The sequence below is a fragment of the Hydractinia symbiolongicarpus genome, chromosome 2 (assembly GCF_029227915.1).
Source record: "Hydractinia symbiolongicarpus strain clone_291-10 chromosome 2, HSymV2.1, whole genome shotgun sequence".
Taxonomy (NCBI): Eukaryota; Metazoa; Cnidaria; class Hydrozoa; order Anthoathecata; family Hydractiniidae; genus Hydractinia; species Hydractinia symbiolongicarpus.
Window position 1 is genome coordinate 30,686,417 of NC_079876.1, and position 27,464 is coordinate 30,713,880.

General features: G+C 32.5%; 4 protein-coding genes across 4 annotated transcripts; 1 reads left to right on the forward strand and 3 right to left on the reverse strand.

Moving 5' to 3' along the window:
* The first annotated feature begins 47 nt into the window (after nt 1-47).
* Nucleotides 48-571, forward strand: LOC130630644 (ribonuclease P protein subunit p14-like). The gene has a single exon (XM_057444215.1). The coding sequence runs from the start codon at nt 269-271 to the stop codon at nt 560-562; it is 294 nt and encodes a 97-aa protein (XP_057300198.1). The 5' UTR covers nt 48-268; the 3' UTR covers nt 563-571.
* Nucleotides 572-2,012: 1,441 nt separating this feature from the next.
* On the reverse strand, nt 2,013-21,408 carry LOC130630627 (uroporphyrinogen decarboxylase-like). The gene is made up of 12 exons (XM_057444194.1): nt 21,328-21,408; nt 15,579-15,695; nt 15,122-15,201; nt 13,483-13,545; nt 13,171-13,206; nt 11,769-11,813; nt 11,532-11,648; nt 8,365-8,526; nt 7,604-7,735; nt 6,975-7,075; nt 4,023-4,086; nt 2,013-2,829 (listed from the first exon to the last, which is right to left on the reverse strand). Exons 1-12 carry the CDS (start codon nt 21,386-21,388, stop codon nt 2,662-2,664), a joined length of 1,146 nt encoding a protein of 381 aa, XP_057300177.1. The 5' UTR covers nt 21,389-21,408; the 3' UTR covers nt 2,013-2,661.
* Nucleotides 16,436-18,295, reverse strand: LOC130630643 (centromere protein V-like). Its single transcript, XM_057444214.1, has 2 exons — nt 18,275-18,295; nt 16,436-17,419 (listed from the first exon to the last, which is right to left on the reverse strand). The coding sequence occupies exon 2, from the start codon at nt 17,401-17,403 to the stop codon at nt 16,999-17,001; it is 405 nt and encodes a 134-aa protein (XP_057300197.1). The 5' UTR covers nt 17,404-17,419; nt 18,275-18,295; the 3' UTR covers nt 16,436-16,998.
* Nucleotides 21,409-22,804: 1,396 nt separating the features above from the next.
* LOC130630642 (histone chaperone asf1-like) lies at nt 22,805-26,515 on the reverse strand. Its single transcript, XM_057444213.1, has 4 exons — nt 26,263-26,515; nt 24,187-24,302; nt 23,627-23,803; nt 22,805-23,316 (listed from the first exon to the last, which is right to left on the reverse strand). The coding sequence occupies exons 1-4, from the start codon at nt 26,366-26,368 to the stop codon at nt 23,254-23,256; spliced, it is 462 nt and encodes a 153-aa protein (XP_057300196.1). The 5' UTR covers nt 26,369-26,515; the 3' UTR covers nt 22,805-23,253.
* Between the last annotated feature and the right edge of the window lie 949 nt (nt 26,516-27,464).

Genomic DNA, 27,464 nt, shown 5'->3' on the forward strand with positions numbered 1-27,464 from the left:
CATGCGTTTTATTTTGATTTTGCTAATAAATCTTCTTTTTCATGTCTTGTTATATCCAGCTAGCTAAATAATTATGAAAGTGTTTTGAGGGGTAATACTTTAGTAAAATAACGTAATTTGGGTCAATGTAAATAAAACTAAGTAGTTTTAAACTTAAGATTTAGTGTTTGCAAAAATAAAACATTCTTGCTCTCTAATCTATCTAATACTCCCTGGAGTTGCATTACATTTTGTTGTTCCTTTCAAGAAAAAATATACACATGGAGGAATGGTGCGACAAAGAAAAATCAGTGGATTAACATTTGCACATCTTAAAGTAACATTTGCTGCTCAAGCGCTGTGTTCTTTGACACAGATAGAATTCGAATCTGCAATATTTTCTGCATTAGACGCATTACATGGTCATGTTGGGGCAGCTATTAACTTTTCAGTTGATGCCTATACCGACTGTCTTGCTGAGATCTCGGTAAGGGAAGATGAACTTACCAAATTCTGGAGTGCACTAACATTATATGGGTTTCATGAAAATAAACGATGTATGTTTACAGTAAAAAAGCTCTAGCATCTGTCATGTTTGTTTTGTTTGCTGCTACTTGTTTTTAATGTATACTTTATTGGTAAAAAAATGTCAACAGAAACTTAAACTTTGGATAGTTTTTAATAGATGTGTAGCTGGAACATTTCTACTAATACGTTTGAATTTTTTTTCTGCCATACAATTACTGAGTATCATTGTTACTTTTCAGAGTTTTAATGTTAGGGTCTTAAATGAAGATTTTATAGAATATCTCACTGAAAGAAACCTGTTATATGAAAAATAACACCTTGAAAGTACAATTAGTTCATTCCAATAGTTTTGGTAAACTGGTCATCATAAGTTTTAACCTATATGTCAGCGTACAACAAGATACATATATTTCTACTGCCTAATGTTACATCCTGATGCTATCATTCGCAAACAATTAATTTTAAGATACCTTCAATTAATCAACAGAGTATCAATCCCAAAGAAAAATTTGTGAAAATTTCCGAAAATATCAATTGACAAAGATATATCTTAGTGAAATTACTAATTCTTTTAATCTGTGATATCAAGTTCAATATCATACCTCAATATACAGATCTAGTAGATTTGCGAAAATAATTCCTCTCAAAAAACCTTGAAATATTTCATTTGCGGAAAAAATCTTCGCGAAATATCTCAATATGACTGATTTACGTAAATTCTTTTTCGCGATTATGAATTTGTTTTGACCTAACGAAAAATAGCCTTAGCAAAAATTAATCAATATAAGGTATTCGCGTTTGGAATTCTTATAGTTAAATTTAGGTAACTCGAACACCGGATAACACGAACTTTTATCCCCTAAACTTTCCCTTACAATTTCTTCTAAAACTCCAATTATCTCGAAACTTGGATAACTTTCGTGTGCTCTGACAATATTTCGATGGAATTGCTAATTGTTTCGTAGAATTTTTGCTCGAGAAAAATAAATCAAAGACGACAAATGTACAGATTGTATTCAGAAGATGTAAACAAGCCGATATGCGAATCTTCAGTGTTTGCAAATTAATTCTCGCAGGAATTAATTTTCGCGATTTTTCTAAATTTCTCGAAAATTAATTCAGACGAAAATTATAGGGAACCTCGCTACTCGCGAAAATTGGATTTTTTTTATTATTATTAGAACTACATATTGATGGGTTAAAAAAAAGTTAAAATAAAGCAAAAGCTTTTCGGTATAAAAACACCGTCAGTGCATATAAGCATTTATGTTTACTTTTGACCGCCATTTCTTGTTGATATTTTTCATAATTATAAGATTACACCTTCGCATTTTTATATATATAAAAAAAATTGTGTTTAGCTTGAACTTCCATGTGTGTTTGTGAAAATTCGCAGGCTTGGTATCTTACCCTTGTGTTTCTGAAAACCATGTTCCTTATGAAAAACGAGGCGCGTACTGCTGCAATATATAGGCGTGCGCTTCGGGCGCTAAAATAAACGGAAGTCTGATATGTTTATCTTTTAATGTCAATCTGAAAACTCAGTTCGATACATAAAAATTTAGGAGAGAAGTCACCTACCATACAAAATAAAGTTACAAAAACGTAATAAACCTATAAATAAAAAACTATAAATAATGCTAAATATGCAGAAACATATTTCTAAAGAAGAATTACATCGTATCTTGTAGTGACAAACTTAGACGCCTTCCTTAATCTCAAAAATCTAAACACTGTTAATCTTCACTGCAGGTCGGGTGATCGTGGTTACCATTTTAAAAACGTTATATCTTCAAATCTAGTGACTTTTAGGCTATCTAGATCGATTTTCTGAAAGTAGACTGAATCTCCTTAAGCGGTGCACAATTAACGCGAGGCGATGCTGTGATACTGTGAATTATTTTTTTTCCAAAATGCACGACAGAAATGGTTGCAAGTAAAATTTATTGTCAAATTCCCACGTTTATTTTACACGACTATCAAAAATTCGGTTGAAGGAAATATCATAAAATATAGTTCCTACACATATTAAAAAATTCTAACTTAAAATGATTTTTCTATCTAAACTGATGTACCAATTATTCTTACATTTCTTTCCAAAAAAAGTTGTAAAAATATTATTTCCATAAAATAAAAATAAGAGTCTTGATTTCATTACTTTGTTTCAGTTATCACTTTTTCCGAAAACTTGTGGACAGCATCAACGAAAACCCGAAGATGTTCCGGATCCATATCGGGATACATACCGTGTCCCAGATTTGCTATATACCTCGATGTACCAAACTCTCGAATCATTTTTTCCACACATCTTTCTAGCACTTCCTATGACAGCAGACAAACATGTAAAAATTTCTTCTTTTAACGGTAACAACGGAAACACATAAAATTTGGTAGGAAAAATAAATTTGAAATGCGGCTTTTGAATATATAGTTGGGGGTTGAGGAGGAGGGGGTAAATCATACGAATCCGAAAAATAAATTCTTTTACAAAGACAAAGAAAAAGATGCCGGCCAGTTTGAAGTCTCTTTTAGGTGGGTATTTTGCGGACCAAAATAATTCGTACTTTAAACAGAGCGGATGAAATATAGTACAAAATGTCAATATTGTCTTACCCGTAAAAAAAATTGTAAATGGCGCAATTTAAGATATTTATGCTGATATCATCATTTTCTGATTAAATTTCATAAAGAAGTTAATGCAACTGTTTAAAAGTGGATATAAAACCGTTTTTCGCGCGTGTTAATATTTGCGCGATAGCAATTTTCGCGCATGATAAATTCCCTACAAATAACAAAAGAATAATAGAAGAATAGTTTTTGAGAATAAAATTTAAATTTTGCGAGAACTAATTTTCGCGAAGTTGGCAAGTCCTAATATTTCGCGAAAACTAAATTTCGCGAAAAAAGAATTTAATAGTATTTTATTTAATACATCGCGGGTTTTAATTTTTGTGAAATTGACAAAAGCTCGCAAAAGTTTGCGAATATTAATTCCCGCCAAAATTTATTTCCTTAAGATAATAAAATTCTAGGTTTTAGACAATATATTTTTATATATAAGAACATTTAAATTATGGCCTAAGGCAAGATAGTGCATATTATCATAATTAACACTAAAATTCTTCTTATGATGTTCTTATAACAAAATCTTTAAAGCCAAAAAAACTGTAACATCTGCTTTTTAACCTATTCATAGCTTTGTTTTATTCGAAGCTCGAAAAAAAACGGACACTAAACTAACTTAATTTTTCTAGTGAATTTTTCTAGTGGGTTTACAACTTAATTTTCGGACTAATAAGTATCGTTTAAAAAAGCATAATTGAGATTAAAGTCGATTTACCTGATCGCTCAAATTTTCAGAAAATGAGTGCGATAGTACAAAAAACACACACACACACACAGAAGCCTAATACAGCACAAAATAAAACAAATGTGATTTGATTTTTCTGCGTTGATTTCCTTTAAAAAAAGGTCTGGATTCTTGATGTTTGAAACAAAAAAACATCAGTTCTTACCTTTTCAGCATATAATGCGCACGGATCTAGATTTCCCATTAACGTTTTATTCGGAGCTAACAGCCTAAGAAATACAGTTACCATTAGGTAAAATCATAGTCCAGTTTCAAAAATTCTGGTAGATCCCGAGTATAATCGTTGAGCCTGGTCTACACACTGCTAATTCCATTCAGTCAGCGGAATACTCCGGGCTTATTTGTGGGGCAGGCCGACTTAGAATATAATATATGCCCTCCCAAAGCAGTACTCCCCAAATACAGAAATCATTGGGAGGGCCGTGTGGTATTTTGCAGAATACATGAAAGTCAAATCCATGCACATCCCCTGTATCGCCACTTGTGGCGTGAGATCTTTCGGTTATTGAGTTCGCTTTGTAATCACAAGGTCCGTGGTTCGGTCCACAGCGCGGGCATGTTTAACATGTGTCTTTACTACAGCTACAGGTCAACCCATGCCATGTGAGGGAAATTGGGTAGGTAATCCGGGGAAAAATTAATGTATACATTCCTAACACAGGACCCACATTGATAACAGTGTTTTAAACTATATCCTGTCTAAATATTCGGAATAATAATAATAAAAAGAAAGAATGAAATAAAATTATATATAAAATTTATTTATAAGGGTGATAATTCTTCAATTTAAATTTATTTTAGTTTTTCCTTTTTTAAACTTTTAATTCTTCGCATTAATTTTGGATTGCATATTACGACAAACTTTTCCGCAAACTAATATATAATTAATCATTTTATGGCATATATATAATTTAACGTTTAACAGGCCCTGGAATTAATTTTGAATAAAATCAATTCAAAAATCTTATTTCTATTCAGCGATGAAAAGAACCGACTATCTGGTTATTGAACACATGTCTCAAATAAGTTAAAAAATTAATTACTCGCTAAGGAAATTCCAGAATTAGAAACCAATTTATATCGTTTTCTCCGTTATAAATTTGTGTCAGCGTGCAGTGATTCGTTAATTTCCCATCTTTAATTTCGTTGTCAATAAGCGTCCAGCTTAAAAAATTACGACTTTCATAACGACGAAATAAGACGCTGTAGCTACAGTGAAAAATACAAATATATAAATATTTAAGATTAATTTAATTTTCTGGTTTATGTTGAAAAAAAATCGTACTTCGTGTGAAAATATATTTTTTCAAAAAAGTTCTCATTTTCTCCTTTTTATTTACTACGCCGTAACATTTACACAAATTCTAGATTAAGCAACAAAACAATATTTTTCTAGGTGCCAAATGCCACACTAAACATTTTCAGTTTTTGGACCAATTTTGGCCGAAAAAAATATAAAGGTGACAAAAAGGATAATATTCATGCTATTTTGTTTCTTATGCCTAAATTTATTGAAAACGGAAATAAACCTCAGCTAGCCAGATCATACTTACAAATCCAGAAACCCAATCAGACTAAAAAGTGAGGCAAAAATTATTTCACTAAAACAGCAGAATCCTGTTTCAATTAATCACTCTCCTGTCGCTCTCCTTCGAGGCGTGTTTAAAAAGCGGAATATGAAGGACAACATATCAAGTGATTTTTCTTGTGATAAAGCAGAGATAAGCCTTAAGTTAAAGAAGATAAAACAGCCTTGAAAAGTGGGTGTCTAATTACTTGTTATCGAAAATGATTTTAATCAAGGAAAATAAAAAGTATTCATAAAGTAAATATTTTTAGTCGGACAAAGGTTAATCTTATTATTCACCACCCTCGTTTTTTTTTAAATAACTTTTCTTCGTGTCATTACAATGTTCTGATTTTTAATAACTTTTCCTGAAAATGTTTGACTTATCATTGTAAAAAAATTTATTTAAAAAATTGAAGAGTTTTTCAGGGGTAGATATTTGGTTGAAATTACGTTAACACTTTAATGCTCACTTCGCACACTTGCATTTGTTGTTAACAATGTATTTTTTAATATTTAGGATTAATTAGAGCACATATTTCAGTTCATTTGACGGACCAGATTGTATAGATTGTACTGATCACTTATTAAAGGGAACCCGAGGTATAAAATGATGTTGGGCTTAAAATATAGAGATCAAAAAGTTGGTTAACAAGTCTTTTTTAAAAAGCGACATGAGCTCCCAAGTGATGGGGTCATCAGTTAAAAAATAAGAGGCCTGGGACGAGCAAATGAGTGTCATTTTGGCAAAAATTTTACGTCAATCAATTCACCTTTATAATATCCATGCATTGATAAAGTTTGAGTATACATACCTTAACAGGTCTAAAATTGTTGATGACAGAGAAATACCAAAATTTGTTATTACTTAAATATGACATTATAATTTACGCAACAAAATCAAATCTGAATTCTTTAAATGTGAATATCTTGAGAACGAAAAAATGTTTTTTAAAAAAAATTTTTGTGAACAAGCAGAAGTCATTGGAGAAGGGTAGGGGGAGGAGAGGGATCTTAGCGTATGCTTTTCGATTTGTAAGTCATCCTTAACCAAGTTTTGGTTCGAAGGTATAAGAAATGCAAAAAAGATGTTACCAATTTCATTGTTTGTCTCCTGTAATGATTGTATGCAAAAAAGAAATCCTCTTTTTTTTGTTTTTTTCGAGGAAAAAAAGAAAGTGGTGTTTATGCTTATGCATTACTCAGAACTACTAATATTTTAGAACCTGAATCGAATAACAGAGATTCATAGAGCCAACATAACACTGATTATAGTAAACAAACAGCATTTTGACCACCACTATATATAACTAAGTAGTTAGATTGTTTAAGATGATTTAGCCCTATGTAGCTCAAGATGGTTAGCCCTATGTAGCTCAAGATGGTTAGCCCTATGTAGCTCAAGATGGTTAACCCTGGGAGAGAGGGGCTCAAAAAATTACCAATATCCCGGTCAAACAAGACTTTGGTATTTCCGTGAAAAATAGCCTAATGTTGGACCAATCAAATGACGTTTATATTGAAGCATACCTGGCTTTTTTTCTATCCATTTGCCAATCTAAAGCGATAACGTCATATTCTGTTTGTGCAAGCTTCTCAATTGCGTAATGGGCGCCTTTTGCGAACACAATCTAAAAAGAACCAAACCAAAGTTCCTGAAATCTACAGCATTTGATAGTCTGTACAAAAGCAACATAATAAAAGCACTGGAGACGGTTGAAACACACCTTCGTTTTTTTTAAGAATGCCATAAAACTTGCACAAAATCCAGGGTTCTCGTTTAAGAACTAATTGTTTTAGAATACTTAGGAGAATTTAAATGGAATTTAGCTGCTTAAGAAAGAAAAACACTACAGATGGATGGTAATATTAAAAATCTTCATGGCTTTTAAACTTAATACTAAGCTAACCAGAAATATGGAATGTGGAAATTAAGCATGATAACTTTTACTTAGAGGGCAGGTGCAAAAGAATCTTACAGACATAAACTCCTAAGTCTAATAGAGAATACTCTAAAGCAACCAGAAAATTAGAAAGGAAGAGTCTAATAGTCAATAGTGCAGCAATGTATCCACAATTTGTTGAGAGAGAGAGGACACTTTCACCAGGATAAAATAACCACTAAAGATATATCACTGTCATAGATTTGTACAACCTACCATAGGTACAGCTTTTTCAGCACCTAATTTTGCTTTCACTTTCGTTACAATCTCATTAAGGTATGGGTAACAATACTGTAAGAACAAATCCTCTGGTAGCTCTCCTGCATGCGAATCAAAAACTTGCAATAACTAAAATAAATAAAAAAAAATTTTCACTCCATGCGTGTTATGAAGGGAAACTGTCGTTTAGAAGTTCTAAGCTCAAGGAATTTTGTATATGTGGTGTCTAAACTTGAAATTTTTTTTTGTGTGTAGCAATGCTTTTATTTTGGCATCTTTCGAAGGTAAGGTGGGTGAACTTCTAAACGGCTACGGCGGAACATCATTTTCAAAACCCAACCGTTTGGTTATAAACGGAAAGGTGTCTTAAGATGTCACATCAGGGCGTCCACTATTATATTTTGCATGACAAAATTAACAACGACAAGAACACCAAGATCAATGTTTTAAGCAAGACTTGAACTTACTGTTAGGGGACCTGTGCAAATCAGTTAGAGAAGTTTAAAATCATGCATTTTGTAATTCTTGTTTTGTCGATTCAATTCAGGAATGGAAAAATTTGACAATTTAAAAGTAAAACAAAGGTAAACGACTTAATTTAAGAACTTTTTTTAAAAAAAAAAAAAGCAAAAAGACTCAGCAAATGGGAAAGTATGGTTTCTTCCACATGTAAAATACAAAAAAAAGCTTTAAATATTGAATAGATTCTAGAAGTTTGTTTATTTTTTTATTTCCAAATCACACCAACAAGCTTATACCTGAGCACCAGCATGAACCTGCTCGACTAAATATTCAACTATTATGTCAGTTAATCGTTGTAAAAGATTTGTACTGGCTTCAGGATAAAGATACAACCATCTTTTAGCTTTCGAGTACGTTTTAGATGAGCCACCTTCGATCATGTACACCATCAATGTCCACTACAAAAAAACATAATGATAACATTTTACAGGTGATTAACTCTATTGATAAATAATAAATTTTTTGAAAACATGCCACAGAAGAATAGACAGGCGGTAATAAGGACAAACTTGATGCAGTGGAATTTCAGTTTAGAATTAACAAAATCTATATCAGATTAGAAGGTCATGAATATACCCTGTCCAACCCATGCTAACATGGGCAACGGACATTAAGCCAAGTATGATGATGCTTTTTGGCAAATTTCATTTAGGCTAGTTTGGTTCTGTCCTCAACCTTCATCTTCAAAGTTTAAAACCTACTGTAAATATGATATACTAGCTGTTTACCATAGAAAAATTTCTCATTTATTTCATGTAATATATATATATACGACACAGCAGAATCTTACATCTGCATTATTATATAAATGACCAAAAAAGTTGAAAGTGTCCAACAACTGCTGTATATGTGACATATGTGACATTTCAAATCTAAATCTACTAAAATTACTTGCCCTGAACTTCTGACAATGCAAAAACTATTAGGAAAGAAGTTTACCAAAGCATTTCAAACTACATCTTAATGTCCCTCTGCCAAAAATTTTTATTTAGGTGCAAAAATGGATTGCGAGGTTAAAATTTGAAATCTCACGAATGTTCACATAAAATATATATAAAAAATAACAGTTTGTATAGTGTGAAACCAATTGACAAAATATGTTTTTTTTGGCTAATTAGTCAAATTAGAAATGCAAAAAAAAAAAGTTTGAGTCACAATGAGTCCTCTTAACGATCAATCTAACAGTTCATTTTATATCAATTTTTGCACCAAATTTATAATACTAAATTCTCTTATTTTGGTCCATTGCATACCCCCGGTCTGTATAGATACCCTCTAAAACAACATTTAATCCAAAATGCAAAAAAAAATCAGTTATTCTGATGATATTGCATACACTCTATTCCCACAAAAGCTTTACAAATTGTAAAAAAAAATGGTTGTAGGAAGTACTTTTGATTCAACAAAAATCAGTATTTTTGACATTTTGCATGTTGTCCTTTACCAATTAAGTCCTACCCAAAATTTCAAAAAACTGCTATTTGGAATGCATCAAATTTTAATAGGGAAGGATTAGTCATTTCAGTATGTTGTACCGAGTCCTCCTCGGTAAGAATTTATACAAAATATAGAAAACATCTAATTCTTCGTCTGTGTATGGACGACCTCACAAAATAACAAAAATATGTCAAAAAAGTTTCAGTTTCAGTTATATCATCTCAGTTATATATTTGTCATGCCGTTGTCTTGGACAAAATGTTCAACTTAAAGTTTCACCAGGCACAGCCTGTAAATTAAAAATGTCCAAAGAATTTATATAAAAATGTGAAAATTGAGGGTAAAACAGAAATTTGCAAAATTCCACTTTTTCATATGCATGTTGTATATGCCTTCTACAACAATTATTTAATTAAAAATGTCGAAAAGAAGACAAAAATAGCTTACAAAGAGTATAAAACAGAAATCAACAAAGTAGCTCTTTCGGTGTATTGAATATTGCTATGCGCACTAAAGTTTACACAAATGTAAAAAACAGTCGTGTTTAGTATTTTTAAATCAACAAACATCAGTTCTTTTAGCATGTTGATTTATGCCTTTGCCCAGACACTCTTACATGAATATATCAAAATACCATAAATTGGAAGAAATTAAATTTACATTTAAAATTAGTAATTTCTGTTTTTTACTTTTGGAAATTTTTGCAGAAAAAGAACTTTGCAAACCAAAAAAAGGGTTTCTTCAGTGTTGCCATGTATACAGTACTCCCTCAAAAAAGTTTATATAAACTTTTCTCACGAAATGTCATAAACAAAAACATTTGAGACGGAACATCTAGAACAACACAAATCAAACTTAAGCTATCAGAATTACTACATGTTAAATAAGAATCGTTTTGTCATATTACTTGCAACCGATGTAAGTTTAGTTACACAGAATGTGAAAATACATTATTTGTATAAAAAAGAGCCCTTAGATAATTTTTTAAAAGGTGTTGTGGTTTGTTATAATTTCTAATTTAAGCTTAAAAGCTCAAGTCAAGTAAGTTACAGCCATATTCCTAGTAAAGACCAGTAAGATAAGTACAGTAGCTATAGCTTACATGTAAAAAACAACATAAAGGTCAGAGGTTAGCTAGGTACTGCTGGTAATCTTAAGTTTAAAGCTAACATTAGCTAGCTACAGTAGCTGATAGGTGGTAAGTTAAAAATAAACTTGCGACTTAGCTAGGTATAAAGAACATGGCTACATATTGATAAATTCCTAGCTAGCTAGTTGTTGTAGATGTGGTTGGCTTTATGATGCTAGCTAACAAACATGCCTCACATCAATAATAGCATCAAAACTGAAAAAAACATAAACAAACCTTTTTTTGGTTCATTTATATGCCATTTCCCTTTTTAAATGTTTTTATATTGAAGAAAAGAGTAGACAAATGCTTAAAAAGAACAGCCATCTTTTGTGCAAACACAATTTCCGTTACTTTGTGCTAGGAACTTCATTTAACAAACTTTTTACGTTTGTTTTGATTGTCAAGGAAAGTTTGGAGTTTTCAGCAAATAAAATTGCTTTATTTTGATCACGTGGTTTGATTCATCCAATTAAGTTTTTATTTTGATCAAGTGATTTTAAAACGCAAACAAACAAACAAACGCAAATGCAAACTCTCAGCATTTCTCAACACATATTTATTTCGGCAACATCAAAGTTTTTTTCGGCGATATCAAAGGAAAATAAGCATATCAACTTTGCTTGTCACAGACACACTGGCATATTATTATATACATTAAAAATAATTCTAGGTGAAGATCTTTAACATTGGTAGCAATAACATTTTGTGTATCGTAACTGGTTTTGCTTGTAAACAACGCAAAACATCAAAATTTTTTATCCACGTAAATTTCTGACCATTAAGTAGTAGAACATTAAGGTATTTCATACTTCCATAAAAATGAGGAAGACTCACCGGTGCACCCGCAAAACCAATAAGAGGAACTTTTCCATTTAACTTTTCTCGTGTCAGTGCAATGGCATCATAAACATATTTTAAACATGACTTTACATCAACATCTGTAGTTAACCTCTGAAATATATTAAATATATATATATATATTAAAATGTATTTAAATATATTGTATGAACACCTAGTTTGAACTTTTTCAAAATTGTAACAAAATGTTTTGTTACTTGACTTTTTGTTTACCTTTAAATCATCTGGTCCATTTAATGGTTCAGGAAAAACTGGTCCCTAAAAGAAAGCAACAAGCAAAATTCAAAATCCTATTCAGGTTGCGGTCCAAGTGACTAAGTTAAATGTTTGGGGAATGAGGGGGGGGTTAAAAATGCCCTACCCCTTTAACTTCTGAACTACTGCCTTACCTTAAAAGATAGTTTGCAAATACAACAATCATCACAAACTAACTGGAATTCCAGCCTTATTTTCATGTTTGATGATGTCGTTAATTGCTGATGTCAGCACAAACACAACAAAAATTACAATGATTTTGCAATATGCATTTCCCAGGAATGTCCTTTAAATGTCCAAATTATGTCAAATTACTTCGATAGACAATTTATATTTTAAGACTTTTTAACTTGTTTTGAATATTCTCGTTGCTATATGACTCCAAAACGAACAAATTTCTATTACAATTTAATTAAAAATATTTTACATCGGAAAATGGGATAAAAAATAACGTAATCTCTTTTAAAACATGTATGCCACGCACCCTCAAACATCAAACTGTGAAATAAGGTTCATTTTACATAATAAAATAGCACAATTACTGTTTTCTTGTCTAAGGTGACATGACAAGAGTGCAAATTGTAAATTATAGGTTTTCACATTTCCATCCTTACAATAAAGGGTGTACTTGGCCATCAGCTAGTAAAGCAAATTTTTTTTATTAGTCAACATTATAGATTAAAAAGATTTAAGGAGAAATCTGTTAAACTACCAGCAGGTACAGAAAACTCTGGGGTACGGCCTTTGTTCACCCCCTCTCCTCAATGGGGTTAACAAAAGATTATGTCAAAAAATAATAATATTTGAACAGTAGTCGATAAGGACCATGAAAATATCCCCTTAGGCAAAAAAAAATAACCAAGATTTAATGGCGTCAGCAATGACCTGTTAATGCCTAAATATTTTTTTTACAATTCTTTCTAGCTGTTACCTGTAGTGTAGAGCTTGAAACGTTGATAAAGTTTTTATATGGAGATATAAGATATAATATATATAAGAATATATATAAGAGATATAAGAAGGGATTTTAATGATGCCATTAACCCTGCTGTTCCGAAACAGGTGGGTTGACCCAGCTTTAGAAAATTGGTCATAATTTGGTCCCATGTAGTCTCTAGTTACCCACGCAGGAGATGACGTCAGTTATTTCTAAGTTACTTAGCCTTAAATTTACAATTGCAATGCTATGGCTTCACTAATCTTCCTTTGACGTCAATATTATTTTAACGTCAAAGTCTGGTAAATTACACAACAAATATTTTCATAGACTTTGTCAAAAACATTTGGAAGAATATAATCCACTTTGCAAAAGTCACAGACGGAAACATGAAAGCTTCATATTATTATATAGTTTATTTACCTTTCCTTTAATCATTTGAACTTCCATTCCAAGTGCCTAAGTAATGATTTCATAATCAACAAATGTATCAACATTTAAGAAATTATACCTTTTTCAGTTTTATTCTTGAAGCAAGCCTTTCCTAAACTATCTTATTTTGAGATTTTAGAACCAGACATGTCCTTAAAGTGACGAAAAAACCCAAAACTGCTAAACAGGAATACCACCAACCTAACTTCAAGTTTAAAAATTCTGACAAAAAACACTGCATTGTTTCCATTACACCTATATTTTTCCTTTTTTTAAAATTCAAAACAGTTTGATGCAACTTACCTGAGGGATGACCAGAATGTCACTAAAAATAATGGATGCATCTAAGTCGAATCTGTCGATTGGCTAAAAATATAAAAACATAAATTTATGTAAAATAAAATATTCTTTGAGTCTCTGTGACTTCAGGACAGGAAAGTGTTACTAATTCCTTAATGTATAAGAAATATCCTATATTTATAAGCAGCAAGTATTCAATGTTTACATTAAATATTGCACAAAAATAATTTTTTTTTTCTCCAGTCAAATTTGTTTTCAATTTGTAATCCCAAACCTCGTTTTGATATTGTAATTCAAAGCCTGATTGGTATATAAATTCTCATTCATTGTGGTTGTTAAACAAGATTTAACTATCATGACGAATGGTGAAAAAAATGAGAGAAAATTAATATTGTGAATGTAAACCTGCCTTTAAAGGAAACCCGAAGTATAAAAGATGGTGGACTTATATTATACAGCTTAAAAAGTTGGTTAACAAGTGTTTTAAATTTTTTAAAAAGGCTCTTTTCGTTCTCAAGGTATTAAGATTTAAAGAATTTCAGATTTTATTATGCAGCATAAATTATAATGTCATATTTGAGTAATAGCTAATTTTGACATTTTCTGAAATCTGTAATTTGTTAGACCTGTCAAGGGATGTGCATTCAAACTTTATCAATGCATAGATATTATAAAGGTGAATTGATTAACATAATTTTTTTTGCCAAAATAATACTCTGTTGCTCTTCCCAGTCCTCTTAATTTTTTGCTGATGACCCATAACTTGGGATCTGCATGTCGGTTTGCAATTACATTTTGTTAGTAAACATATAAACTTACCCAGAAAATGTTATTGCAAACCAAGTTGCAGTTCCCGAGTTATGGGGTCGCCAGCAAAAATTAAGAGGCATGTATCATTTTCGCAAAAAAAAAATTATATATATATATATCTTGAAAACAAAAACTATAAGCTCTATAATATAAGTCCACCATTATTTTATACCTCGGGTTTTCTTTAAGACTATAAATTTATGATGAATCAGCTTTTAATAGATGACCTAACAATGACTCCATAAACCTGCCAACCACCTATTTAAAACTTCTATAACAAATCAAACCTTTATAAATTTTTAAATATAATAAAATGAATTTGTATATAGGTGAATATTTTCATAGCACATCCGTATTTCATTCTCAACAGAGAATGCTTCACCCTGATCAGACCTCTGATCATGACGGGTGAGTATAATGCGTGTAAGTCATATTGAAGAAGAACTACTTTGTTCATCACTAACATACTGCCAAGCAGTGAGTGGGATTCGATCCGCGGTCCCCAGAACTGGGAGCCGCAGACGAACCCACTACACTACGTGCGGCAATATGTTAGTGATGAACTCAGATAGTTTATCCGGATGGTGTGTATACATATAGGTGAATATTTTCATACCACATCCGTATTTCTGGGGACCGCAGATCGAATCCCGCTCACTGCTTGGCAGTATGTTAGTGATGAACAAAGTAGGGTTTTTTCAATATAAAATGAATTTGGTTGTAAATTTCAGTGAATTTGTAAATCTTTTTCTCTTATTGTTAATTTTTTTGCACTATAAAACATAGTTTAATGATGGTTCAACATTAATCTATACAATAAATAATACACTACCTGCAATGTAACTTTGCATGCAAGTTCAGGTGTTCTACATACTTTAAAAAATTCATGCTCCTCTCGAACTTCTCTAAATTCTAAATATGTAACGGTATATGAATATAAAGAACTTATTATTACCAACCAGTTTACTTCTTAAAAAGATGTTAAGTTAACTTATAATAATCACAAGACAAAGTTTATATGTGACAATACTTTTTTATGGAAAATCACCCTATTCGATTTCACCTTAACAATCACAACATGCACAACAATCTCTTGTTACTACTACCTCCAGTTCAAGGGCTGCCATTACAGTAATAAATGTATACTGGTATTGCAAAACCAACTACGAATTCTCCCATAATTGTTTTAAATTCTTCTTAACCATTTCTTTTTAAATCTTACTGTATCATAAGAAGCATTGGAAATATTGTACTGTGTGCATGAGAAGCTTAAAAGATATGACCTGTACCTGGCAAATATCTTCCAGCTTGTCTCATACACCATACTGGAACTCTTGTGACTGATTCGCCTCTTGCAGCTCGAAGGATTAAATCATTCTCCATTAGGTTTAATTTTTCTAATTTTTCTAAAACATTTTATTACACATTTACTTGTCATTATTACTATATCATGTGACTACATTGGTATACGGTTTATTAACATTCACACATTCTGAACATTGTACAGATCATCCAAAAGATAAGATAAGTTGCAGGAAATGTTATATAATTTACTACTTTGTATGTATATAGAAGATAAAAAATTGTTTATATAGTTTTTTGGAATTTTTCAAAAATGATTTTTCACTTTAAAGATTTCCAATAGACCTCAAAACAGTATCATTGACATGACAATTGATATAACCTTACATTGATACAACATCCTCAGTGACATCTCCAAATAACCTGGTAATTATAAATTATTTATATTATAATACCCGCATACGTCTGTCTGTCATGTAAAATGGTACCGCAAGTACCGAGACGCACCCAAAAATTTCAGTGGATCTACCTAAATATAAAACATTAGTAATAACCCAATCCTCAGAAAAGTTCAAAAATACAAACCGTTTTGGGAAAAATTTTTTTAAAAAAACAGACTTTTTTTCTCAGAAAACTGACTTTGACAAATTTAAGGGTCTATTGTTCCCTGTCATAGTGCATAGCATCAGAAAAACTAATCCATTTCTGAGAAAAGCTAGTAATGGACTGAAAGCTATTTATAGAACCACATCAGTACCAAGTGGGTCCAAAAAAGATTTTTTCTAAATCTCAAAGGACTTGATAAACAACTTTTTATTCTCCACAACATATCATTTTCAATGCAGAAGATCTCAACATATTATTTATTGGTTATTGAATTACATTTTTTACATAAATAGACAAAAAAATCTTTTGGATTAAAAATATACCTAAAAATATAACAGATCAAGGTCTTATACATATATGACATATGTATAAGACCTTGATCAATTAGACCATCACATCAGGCGAAGGAATTGATTCTGAATTTTATTTTGCACTGACAACGTCAAAATAAAATGCCATTAAGACTTTTTCTAGTTTTTCAAATAAATGAGTTGTTACAGACAATCAAATTTTCATTTGAAAATAAGGTAATAGTTTAAAATGCATGTCTAACATTTCTAGGGGCATGTTCTAGATTTCTAGAACGAGTTATGATGGATGACTTGCATTCCTTGTGTAGCCATGTAATTGTCATTTTACAGCATTTTCTTAAAAATTTATAACAAAATATGTAAAACAAAATCAAGTATTTATTATATATTCATTATATATACGACAACAGCAAGGATTCAAATAAAATCGATGTTGTCATGGTTTGTCGATTCACATGGCTGTAGTTGCATAAAACATTTGTCCTAAGTTCTACATTTTTGACTTTTTTTTTAATTCTTCTCCCTTTGCAGATTGCATTGTTTTTTCCCAATTTTGTCCATCGAAATCTAAGATCTTTATTTCTTTAACTGTATCCTGATCAAGACAATGTGGCATTACACCAACTCCATCTGGATTAGATCTTGGAAAGTAAAAACTCTGAACACCACATACCTTACAAAACGTATGTTTCGCTTGATGTGTATTAAAGGTATAAGTTGTTATGTCATCCTTGCCCTGAAGTAACTTAAAATTATCTTTTGGAACAATGAAATGAATATTCTGCTTTTTATAACAGACAGAACAATTGCAATTTACACATTCCAAAATGCTTGAAGCAACAACTTGATACTTTATTTTTCCACAGTGACATCCACCATGATGTAATACATTCATGATAAATTTTTCTTCTCTAAATAAAACAAATTGTATATGTGAGGCAGGTAAAATCAAGAGTTTTACGAGGTGTCATAGGGGAAAATATTAACAAAAAGATTCCAAAGAATTGAAAGGACTGTTCCATTATAGACTGTAGGTAGAGGCAACCAGACCAAGGAAATTACGTGGACTAAAGCTCCTAGAACATGTCACGAAAGTATAAGTATAAATATTTATTGCAAAGTTTATTTTCATGAAAAAGAAAAGACAACACAATGGCTGCGTTTCTTGCACAATGATATACCAACTAGCCTAGCAAGAGAATAAATAATCTCAAAGAGATTTTACATTTTATGACTTTAATAAAATGTTGCAAAAGAAAAAAATGAAAGGGATTCCTGCATTTAAAATGATATGTTTGCACATTTATATAGAAGATAAAAGGTAGTTCATAAATTTTTTTAGAAATATTCTTTTTGTTTTTAATCAGCTTCAAAATTTCCACCTAACGATAGGTTGTGTAAAAGGTAGTACATATAAATTATTATTTTAAATATTTTGCAAAATTACACAATATCAAAATCTCAAAGGAGTGTGGACTTCCACAAAATATTATTTCCAATACAGGAATGCCTTTATGGCCCTTAAAAGATTATTTCATGGCTATTGAATTTTATTTTTTACATGAATGGATAAAAATTCTTCTAGATAAAATATACCTTAAAATATATAAAATATAATGTCATATATATTATAATACACTAGTCGATAAGGCCCGTGGAGAAATCCACTTAGACAAAAGGTCAATAAGAAAAAGTTGTTTCAGATTTTTTGCTGATGTCAGCAGTGCAGTGCAGATATAAATAATTCGCGAAAATGGTTTACATACTACTTGTCCGTAATGTGTAGAAATTGAAACGCTGATCAAAATAACGTACAGGATTATATGTTCTTGACAAACGCCTAAAGAGAATCAGGGATTAAAAATTTTGCTGACACAAGCAATGACCTGTCAAAATCGAAAATTGATCAAGAAAATGTTTAGCCTGTCCATTCCGAAACGGATTTGGGGACCCAGGTTTGGGAAACTTACCCAAATTGGTCCTAAGTGGTCCCTAGTTACCCATGCGGTGAAAAATCATTGACGTCACCTCCTCATTTCTAAGTTAATCGGCCTCAAAGTTTTAGGTGTACTGTAATGGCTTCATCAATTTAATACAAGATATTGACGTTATAGTAGTGTTATTGACGTCGGGCTGTAACGTCAGAAAATTTAACATATTGGATATGCATTTTTCGGCAGCATCAAAGGAAAATGAAGACATCCACTTTGCCTGTCACAGAGACACGGAACTGGCATATTATTATATAGACTAGTCGATAAGGCCCATGGAAAAATCCACTTAGGCAGGATAACAGAGAAAAACAACCGTCATTTAAATTTTGATGACGTCAGCAGAGACATGTCAGAACACATTTTTTTTTCAGAAATGTGTATGCCTGTTGCCTTCATCGTATAGATCTTGAAACGCTGATCAAGAAAATGTATAGGATCGCGTATTTTTGACAAACGGTTGCAGAGATATTAGGGTTTGAAGGTTTTTTGGTGACGTCATCAACCCGTCCATTCCGAAACGGATTCGGGGACCCAGGTTTGGGGAACTTACCCAAATTGGTCCCAGGTGGTCCCTAGTTACCTACGCAGGAGATGACGTCAGTTATTTCCACCCGTTTCCAAGTTATTTAGCCTTAAATTTAAAAGTGCAATGCAATGGCTTCACTAATCTTAATATACTTTCCTTTGACGTCAATATTGCTTTAATTTACAGAACAAATTTTTAGGCGATATTTTATAGACTTTATCAAAGAAATTTTATCCACTTTGCAAAAGTCACAGACAGACAGAACTGGCGTATTATTATATAGATGTACACATTTGTCTGTCTCGTAAAATAGTTGCTTACCTGCGCATAGCTTAAAAAATGCATAAGCATTTCATAGTATTTATTTTTTACCCTTTTTAAAAACTTAGGTGTTAAGGTTGGCTTTACATACTTAATCTTTCCAACTCTTTGCCCAATTTTTTTCAAGCACTTAGCTTCACCTTTACGCTTTGCCCCTTTACGCTTTGCCCGTTTGCTCCAATCACTTAAAGGTTGCACAAATAAATAAAATGCAAACTTTGCCTACTGTCTAATTATTGTAGGTTCATTTAATATCCTCTGTGACAATTGTTCTGCACTAAACTTACAACCTTTTAAAAGCTGCCCTGATGGCAAAGTGCAACTTTATCTTACATCCTCATCCACCTAAATTACAGGATCTGTTAATAAGTAATTATGAATGAGCTAAAAAATTTTGCAACCTAGATGCTATAATAATTTGTTTAGTTAACATGGCTTTTCCTGTTTTGGAATTTGTTGCCTAATTCTTTTCTAAGTACAGTACTTTGCACCCCAATAAAAACACAGTGCCTTCTTACAGTCAACCAATGCCTATATTTGCATGAACAACCCTGTCAATAATCCATGCAACTGGGAAATGCACTCTATGCAAACTGTCCTTGATTAACTTTCCCTTTTTGCAGACAAGAACAGAAACATGTTTACGAAAACAGGGCCCCTTCGCAAGTTTCTATGATAATGAGCAATGAACCAGACTGCCACAGGTACAATGCACTAGTTTATGAAGAAGTAGCTGCAATATATATCTCTGAGGATAGTGACCTCTTGTACAGCAAACTATTGTTGTTTACTTTCAGGATCAACATTCATGCATTATGTCATACACATCAGTTAACAATGTGACAATCATCTACCCCATTATTCTATAGAGGGGAAACCTGGTCCATGTTGAAGAACTTGCAAAGGCACGTTGCATTCATGTGACCCAGATCCAATATTATGTGTACAAAATAGCCATACGAAGACAATTTTTTGCTATTTTGCTGTACATTTTCACTTGGAAAAAATAGAGGTGGATAATTATGTAAGAAATGTAGAGACTTGATAGTTCCTGGGGCGAAGCCCAGAGGCACCCCGAGAAAGACTTGGCATGAGGTTATGACAGACTTGATACAGAGGAAGTTGAGTTTAGATCTAACACAGTCTAGATCAGATTGGAAGACGGTCATTAATATACCCCGTCCAACCCATGCTAGCATGGAAAACGGGTGTTAAGCCAAGAATGATGATGATGATAGTTGAGGAAATACATCTTGACTTTATACGAAACAATGAACAGCAGCTACAGGTTGATACATACAGCACCTTAATTGACTATTTGAACAATATTGCAAACGAATGTAACTTGCAAGCAGGTAATATTGTTGTCCTATCCTCCACCTTTTCTGGAAGAGTATGCACCAATTGTAACTTGATGCACGGCTTTGGTTGCAAGAAAAAATAAACCCAATTTTGTTCTAGACTTTCACCTGCAACCTTATTATATGGCTGAAAATTGTTGAGAATTTATTGCTTTGTCAACAACTGTTTAGTTACGTATTTATATATATAAAACAGCCTTGCATATACAAAATCCTCAGCAGCCTCACAGGTCAGCGGAATTATCATCCGGGATTTGAAGTCACAAGTTCTTCTGTGAAAGAATTTGACATTCTAGAGGCAAGATACAGACATATACATTCATACTTTACATAGCTAGTCTCACAAATACCTGGGGATATACCCTTTCTGTTTTGTTTTTTTCCATCAGGGGCCCCATGACTTGAATGGGGAGTCTCACGAGGAATCTCACGAGGATGGCGCAATAAGCCGCATACGCCGTAAAAAGTGCTGGTGTTTTCGGGCCAGTTCGGCATTTTGAAGAAAAAAACTCAAGTACTTGCCTGAAAAAAAAACACATAGACCCGAAAAATGCCCGAAAAAAAACTCAGAGATTCACAATAAATTATAAAAACTATAAAAATTAAAATAAACTTACTATGTAATAGCGAAGTCCTTAAAGAACTGTTTTTGATGGGTTTTACGCAAGCCACTTGCATTCATGATGGCAACCTTCAGGACAAATTCTCGGAAATGAAGTCAGCAAAAAAGCAAGTTCGATTTCCTGTTATTTTTTTCACTAAGACAGGAATAAGAAAAACAACCTAATGAAACTAACCTCGTTTTGATCACTTTAATATTAGCCCACCTGTAATTACAGTATCGCCGAGGGAGAGGCTAACATTGTTTGTTTAAAACAAGGAATATTTGGAATCTGTTTTGTTTAGTTTACATTTTATAAACGCAATAATTACTCCAACCTCGTCCTCACACCCCTTTACATTGGGGGACTGCGTGAATAATAAGTCCCTAATATAAAAAAAGCGAAAAGGGATCCTGAGAACGCAGTTGAATTTTTCAGTAGTATCTTTTACGTAGCTCCCTCATTCATTCCGAGGGCTATACCTTTTCAGATGTTTTTAAAAAAAGGTTGTTAGTATTCAAACCTCCCATGTCAGCTACAGAAATTATTGAAATCTCTGCCTGACTGCTAGACAGAGACCTTATGTGGGCCCTTGTACCTAAGACGAGTGGATCGAAAATTTATATATCAGTAAGTGAATAGATTTTAAGACCACTAATACTTTTCCCCATTAATTTTTGACCTTTTTTCGAGTTTAGGAAGGAGTGCATTTGCGAGTTTATGCTCGCCCTCCCAAGAAGAAGGGTGCAAAGGTATTAGCAATATTTCCTCTCAAACGTAAGGATTTCTGATAATTTAAACACATAACATTATGGAGAAACAACCTCACCCTATGGATCTTTTTCTCTCCGTCGTCCCAGATGGTTGATAAAACCTGCAAGCTATTTTTCATTAAATTACCATAATCAAGCTTATCATTATTGTTTCTCTATTGTTCTGAAGCAATACCAATACAGACCTATTGTTTTTACCCTAAAAGCCAACCATGATATTCTTTGAAGCATTTTTTTTTCACAAAACCTTGTGGAAAAGCAAAATATTAGGACTAAAAATAGACCTCGGAAATCCAAAAATTTTCTGCATTAGATCAGGACAGAACATAACACCAGAATTAAAACCGATTTTGTTCACACGAAAATTAAATGTTTAGCTTTAGGATTATGTTCAAAAACAAGGCAAGGATATGGACATTCAAAAAATGTCAAAACCGTAAAATATGTAAGCATGTAAAAACCTAACAGTATTAACTATGGCGAAAGAAACATTTCTTTAATGGAAACTGTTTTCTCGCATAAAATTTTCTCGCACTAAATTGCGAATAGGGGAGCTAATTTAAACAAAAAATCATGCCCCAAAAGAAAACGTTCCTGGCTTTCCCTCTCTCAAGACACTTCTTCCACATTAGTCCAGTCTGCTTTAACCCTATCAATGCCGATTTGATAACCCGTATGATTTCAGGGTTTAGGTAAGCTGAGATATAAAAAAATCAAAATTTATAAATACAATTCTTTTTCTAACATTTTTATATTATTTACAACTGAAACAGTGGCACAGTAAAATCTGTTAGAAACAATATACATTTCTTGTTATGCTGTTATAAAACAGAACTGTCAATCGAATTAACATGAAAAGTTTACCTTTAATCAGGTCACTAAAAGCAAGAAAAGTTAGATTGCGTTTTACTGAATTTGTTAGCGACGGGCTGTCAACACTCAGAATGAAGCTTTATTATTGCAAACGTGTTTAAATTAAGCGTTCATACAATTTAGCAGTTCACTATATTGAGGAATATGCAAGTATTAATACAAAAATACATTTAAAAGACATTAAAACCTGTCCTAAAACATACATGTCTTTTAATCGGAATTTTTCTCTCCCAATCTTCATCACCAGATTAGCATATCGACCAATACAGTATGGTAGCCGTCCAATACAGCACAGTTAATCCCATTGTACTGGAAATTTCGTCACCCTTGGTTGACTTGCTAATATGTTTCGATGAAGCTAAAAGTGTAAGATGTCGCAGTAGTGATGCACGAAAACAGAGGGTGTCTGCAACATATTTTTCGGACCAAATTCAAGGTCATTCAGAGTTATTTAACAGCATTTTTGTTTAATATTGAGAGTAATAAGACTCTAGCGTTTTTGTTTCATTTTCAGGGTCTTTGATAAAAATTTTACTCTTAAAATGTGGGAATCTATGAAGCTGCACATTTAATTATGATTTTTCTTTAAAATTTTGTGTAAAGAATTATTTATGCATGGTGGAGTAACCAAAAAATCTTTTGCTATCCTTTTTATGAGGAAAACTAACCTGTTCTAATATAACCTGTTGCGGTGGATTCTCCCTCATTTCTGGATCACCATAATCTGTATTTACATAATAACCAACACGAATAAATTCAGCACCTTTGTATGAACAAGTCAATAAAATAACTGTCACTCCAACGACATCTGAAGAAGGAATCAACTCAGGTTTTGGTGGTTCTGCCTAATAGATAAAAAACAATAACAATATTACTAATAAAAATACCAATGATGGTGCTAAGCGTAGCTAGAAACAGAATGAGATTTTTCAAGAAAGAAATGGAGGTCATGTACCTAGTATATAAAAATTCTTTTAGTGTGAAGTAATCACACAAACAGCTAAAAAATGCTTAATACTGGTTTGCCACTTTTCTCGAGGTCTGTTTTTTAGTTGGGCATTATTTAAATCAGTAAAGACATTGTTAAGTTATTTGCATAACAACCGATTGTGATAACACTAAGGGTATTGGATACCTGTGCCAAACAATAAAAGTGGGTATGTTAATGAAAATATGGCAACAAAAAAGTTTAGCATACACGAGTAGCAAAACATTCCAATGCACTTACTTGAAATACAAACATGTGTTTCCCTGGTTGAATATCTCCAACAAGAACAGTATCTAATACTTGATCACATTCGGAATTTTCAGCAGACCCAACATAAATCAACTTCCATTCTAAGTCTAAAAAAAACATAGATCAAAGAAAAACATGTTAAAAAATGAAAAATTATAATTGAAGATCTGAAGAAAGGGATGAGAAAATACATACTAAAAAACCTTTTGTCAATTTTTTAGATCAATAGAAGGAACCAAATGACAAAAGTTGAGAACAGGTTACTTTGAATTGATGGCTATTTTAAATTGGTGTAAAAGCATGAAAAGTCAAAATGTCATGTTATCTGCAGCCATGATTAGAAGGCAATTGCATCAAATGGAAGGAAAGAAACTACATAACCAGGCCTTGTCATGAATAAATAGTCTGACTGAGTGATCAATCGCTTGCGTGAAAAATTGACCTGATGGTCCCCCAAATGATCAACCGTTCACATGAAAAAATTAGTGTGAGCGATTTTTTTGTTCTTTTAAACAAGTCCGCCACAAACTGAGATATTACATTAGAAGATAAAGCCTACAGACACAAGGCTTCAACTCTTTTGCTGCTATATGTAGTGGTTATAACATTCAAGTTTGATTTCATAGAAGTTGGTGTCCATTACAATTGTGAAACTTAGTTGTGTTGCTCATTTGTGAAGTGCGAGACGCGTTTCCAGCCAAAATTCTGATAAACATGTGCAAATTTGTCAGAGTGTAGTTTCTCCTAATCCAATGGGTGGTTTTTTGAAGAAACATGACTAATGTTATTGACACGTTTTTATTTTCTATTCACTAGGTCTTATCCACAAAAAACTTATGTGAGGTAATAGCCCCTCTACATTTTTGGTGCTGCAGAATTTGAGTTTCATTACTGGCACACACCAAACACCAAATAAAATTGACGTATACAGTCACATCTTCATCTGCCATAGTTTTCAATCCCATAACTCAGTTCTTTTCCCAAGAGTTAAATGTTGCTAATTTTACATGCTTTCCTTTAGTATTTTTTTCTGCCATTGCAAACAACAGTGAACTATGTCTTTAGAAGAATCACATGGAAAATTGAAAGTATATTATTTACTTAGATAGATGGCTAGCCTCACAAATGTTGAGGGATATACCCTGTCTATTAAAAAAGATCTCAAGAAAAGCTGTGAAACGGTCAGATGACTCTTTTTTCAGTAACTTTTGTAGGCTTTACTACTGAAAACGGGGGTTCAACGTCCAATTAGCCCCACCGTGATAAAAAAATTAAAGGTGGTATCCTAATTTCGAAATTACGTATATTCCTATATTTTTAAATTTTTGCCTTGTTCTGCTCAGATTGCAAAAACAACCTGTTTATAAACAGGACGGTCAGATTATGCATGCATGGCCAAATTTTTTTTTTTTTGCCCTGATTATGACCAGATTATGAACGCTAATATAATGGCTGGCCAGGCAGGCTGTGATTGGCATTCTTTTGGAACTTTTCTGAGCAAAATATTCACTAGACATGGCAAAAGGAAAAGTTTCAACGTAATTCTTAGTGTAAAGTCCTCTTGTGAGTACATATACTTTGATTATTATTCGTTTTGCAGGAATTAAGTTTGGTAAAAAGTTATTAAACTTGGGAATCCCAAAATTTAGTTTCCAAAAAATTTCGTTTCATTTGAGAACAATAACAACTTTGCCACCAGGGCTATTTTCTTGTCAGAAGTGATGACGAATGATAAGCCGTCAGCCCTGATTATGTTGGTTTTATAAGTGAGGGCTAACTTAAAAGTGTTGCAAAACCCTAAAATAAACAGAAAGGGAGCACCCGTTTTTGTTTTTATTATATTATTATATTTTAAGTTATATTTAATAATCAAATTAAGACAGAGTTACATGCACCTCCAACATACTATACTGCTTATGTTGAACATTGAACTAAATAATGACGTAGATTGAATCCTGGTCAAGTTATGTAAAATTTACATGGCACTATAAATGGTTAACCCTGGTGTATATAGGATAAAAACATAAGAATATAGCTAGTTGGCTAGCATTGAAAAAAATTACATACCGTGTGAAAGTTCCATGCATTCGAATGTGATTTGAAATTGAAACGGATCAAAGAACTTGCAAGGGTTGTTCAAAACAACAACATTTGTGACTCGAACTCGCGCCATATTATGTTTATTTATTTTTAACTAAAACTTATATTTTCCTAAATTCATTCCAATACTATAATAAAGTTGTAAAATAAAATGTCAAGAAATGATTCCTGTTCTGCTCTTGCTTGTTGTTGTGTTGTGATCAACCGCGCGCGGGAAAGAAAATTTTATAAATTTTAATGCGCGCGCATAAACATTTTGTGGCAACAAACAATGCAAACCCTTGCCTCCACCACGGAGCACTCAAGTGAGCTCTCACGGTGGTAGTAAAGGGCATATCGGAGAAAAGTAGGATGTGGGATGCGGGATACGGAATGCAGGATTCGGGATGCGAAAAGCGGGATGTGGGATGCAAAACATTCATTGAAATAAAATACTGACCATGCTGTTACCGAACATTGCCTAGACATTAAAATACACTACGCCAGAATTTTTTTAAAAAGAATACAACAGTTAGAAATGAATGACTTGATTTTTTTTTTCGCTTGGTGAACTTAATGTGATACGAAACTATATGTTTGACATTGAACTTTTAATTCCTTTGGCGAGGTTGAGATATCCAGCAACAAATGTAAATGCCTCCGATCTGAACAAGTAGTGCTTCGAAGTGACACACTCTGCAAAGAGAATGAAATAGTTTGAAATAGTTATTGTTGCAGAAACCAGGCTATGCGTGAGTGTTTATTTCATTGACTAAGAAAAACAAAAATTTTCGTGAATATGAATTGCCCTTTTTCTTTTTAATAAAAACGAGGAGTAGAAACCAGGTTTTCACAGCGAAAAGCATAGAAGAATAGACACAAATCTGTCTTGTTTCTCGTATCTAAACCCAACTATCCACGCTACGAATTACGGTCTAAAGGTATGCGCAAATGCGTCAAACTTTTCATCAAACTCCTTCAAACTAGCGAGTTTGTTGAAAATTTTGATGCATTTGAGTTGAACCATCAAACACAATTTTTTCGAAAAAATGAGAAAAGAAGAAAAAAATTGAGTTTGATGAAGTTATGAAGTTTGATCGCGTTTAAACTTTTCATCAAACAAAATAGGTTCATCGAACCGAGTTTTGCTATTTGATGGCTGTTTGACGCCATTTGACTCGAATTTCATC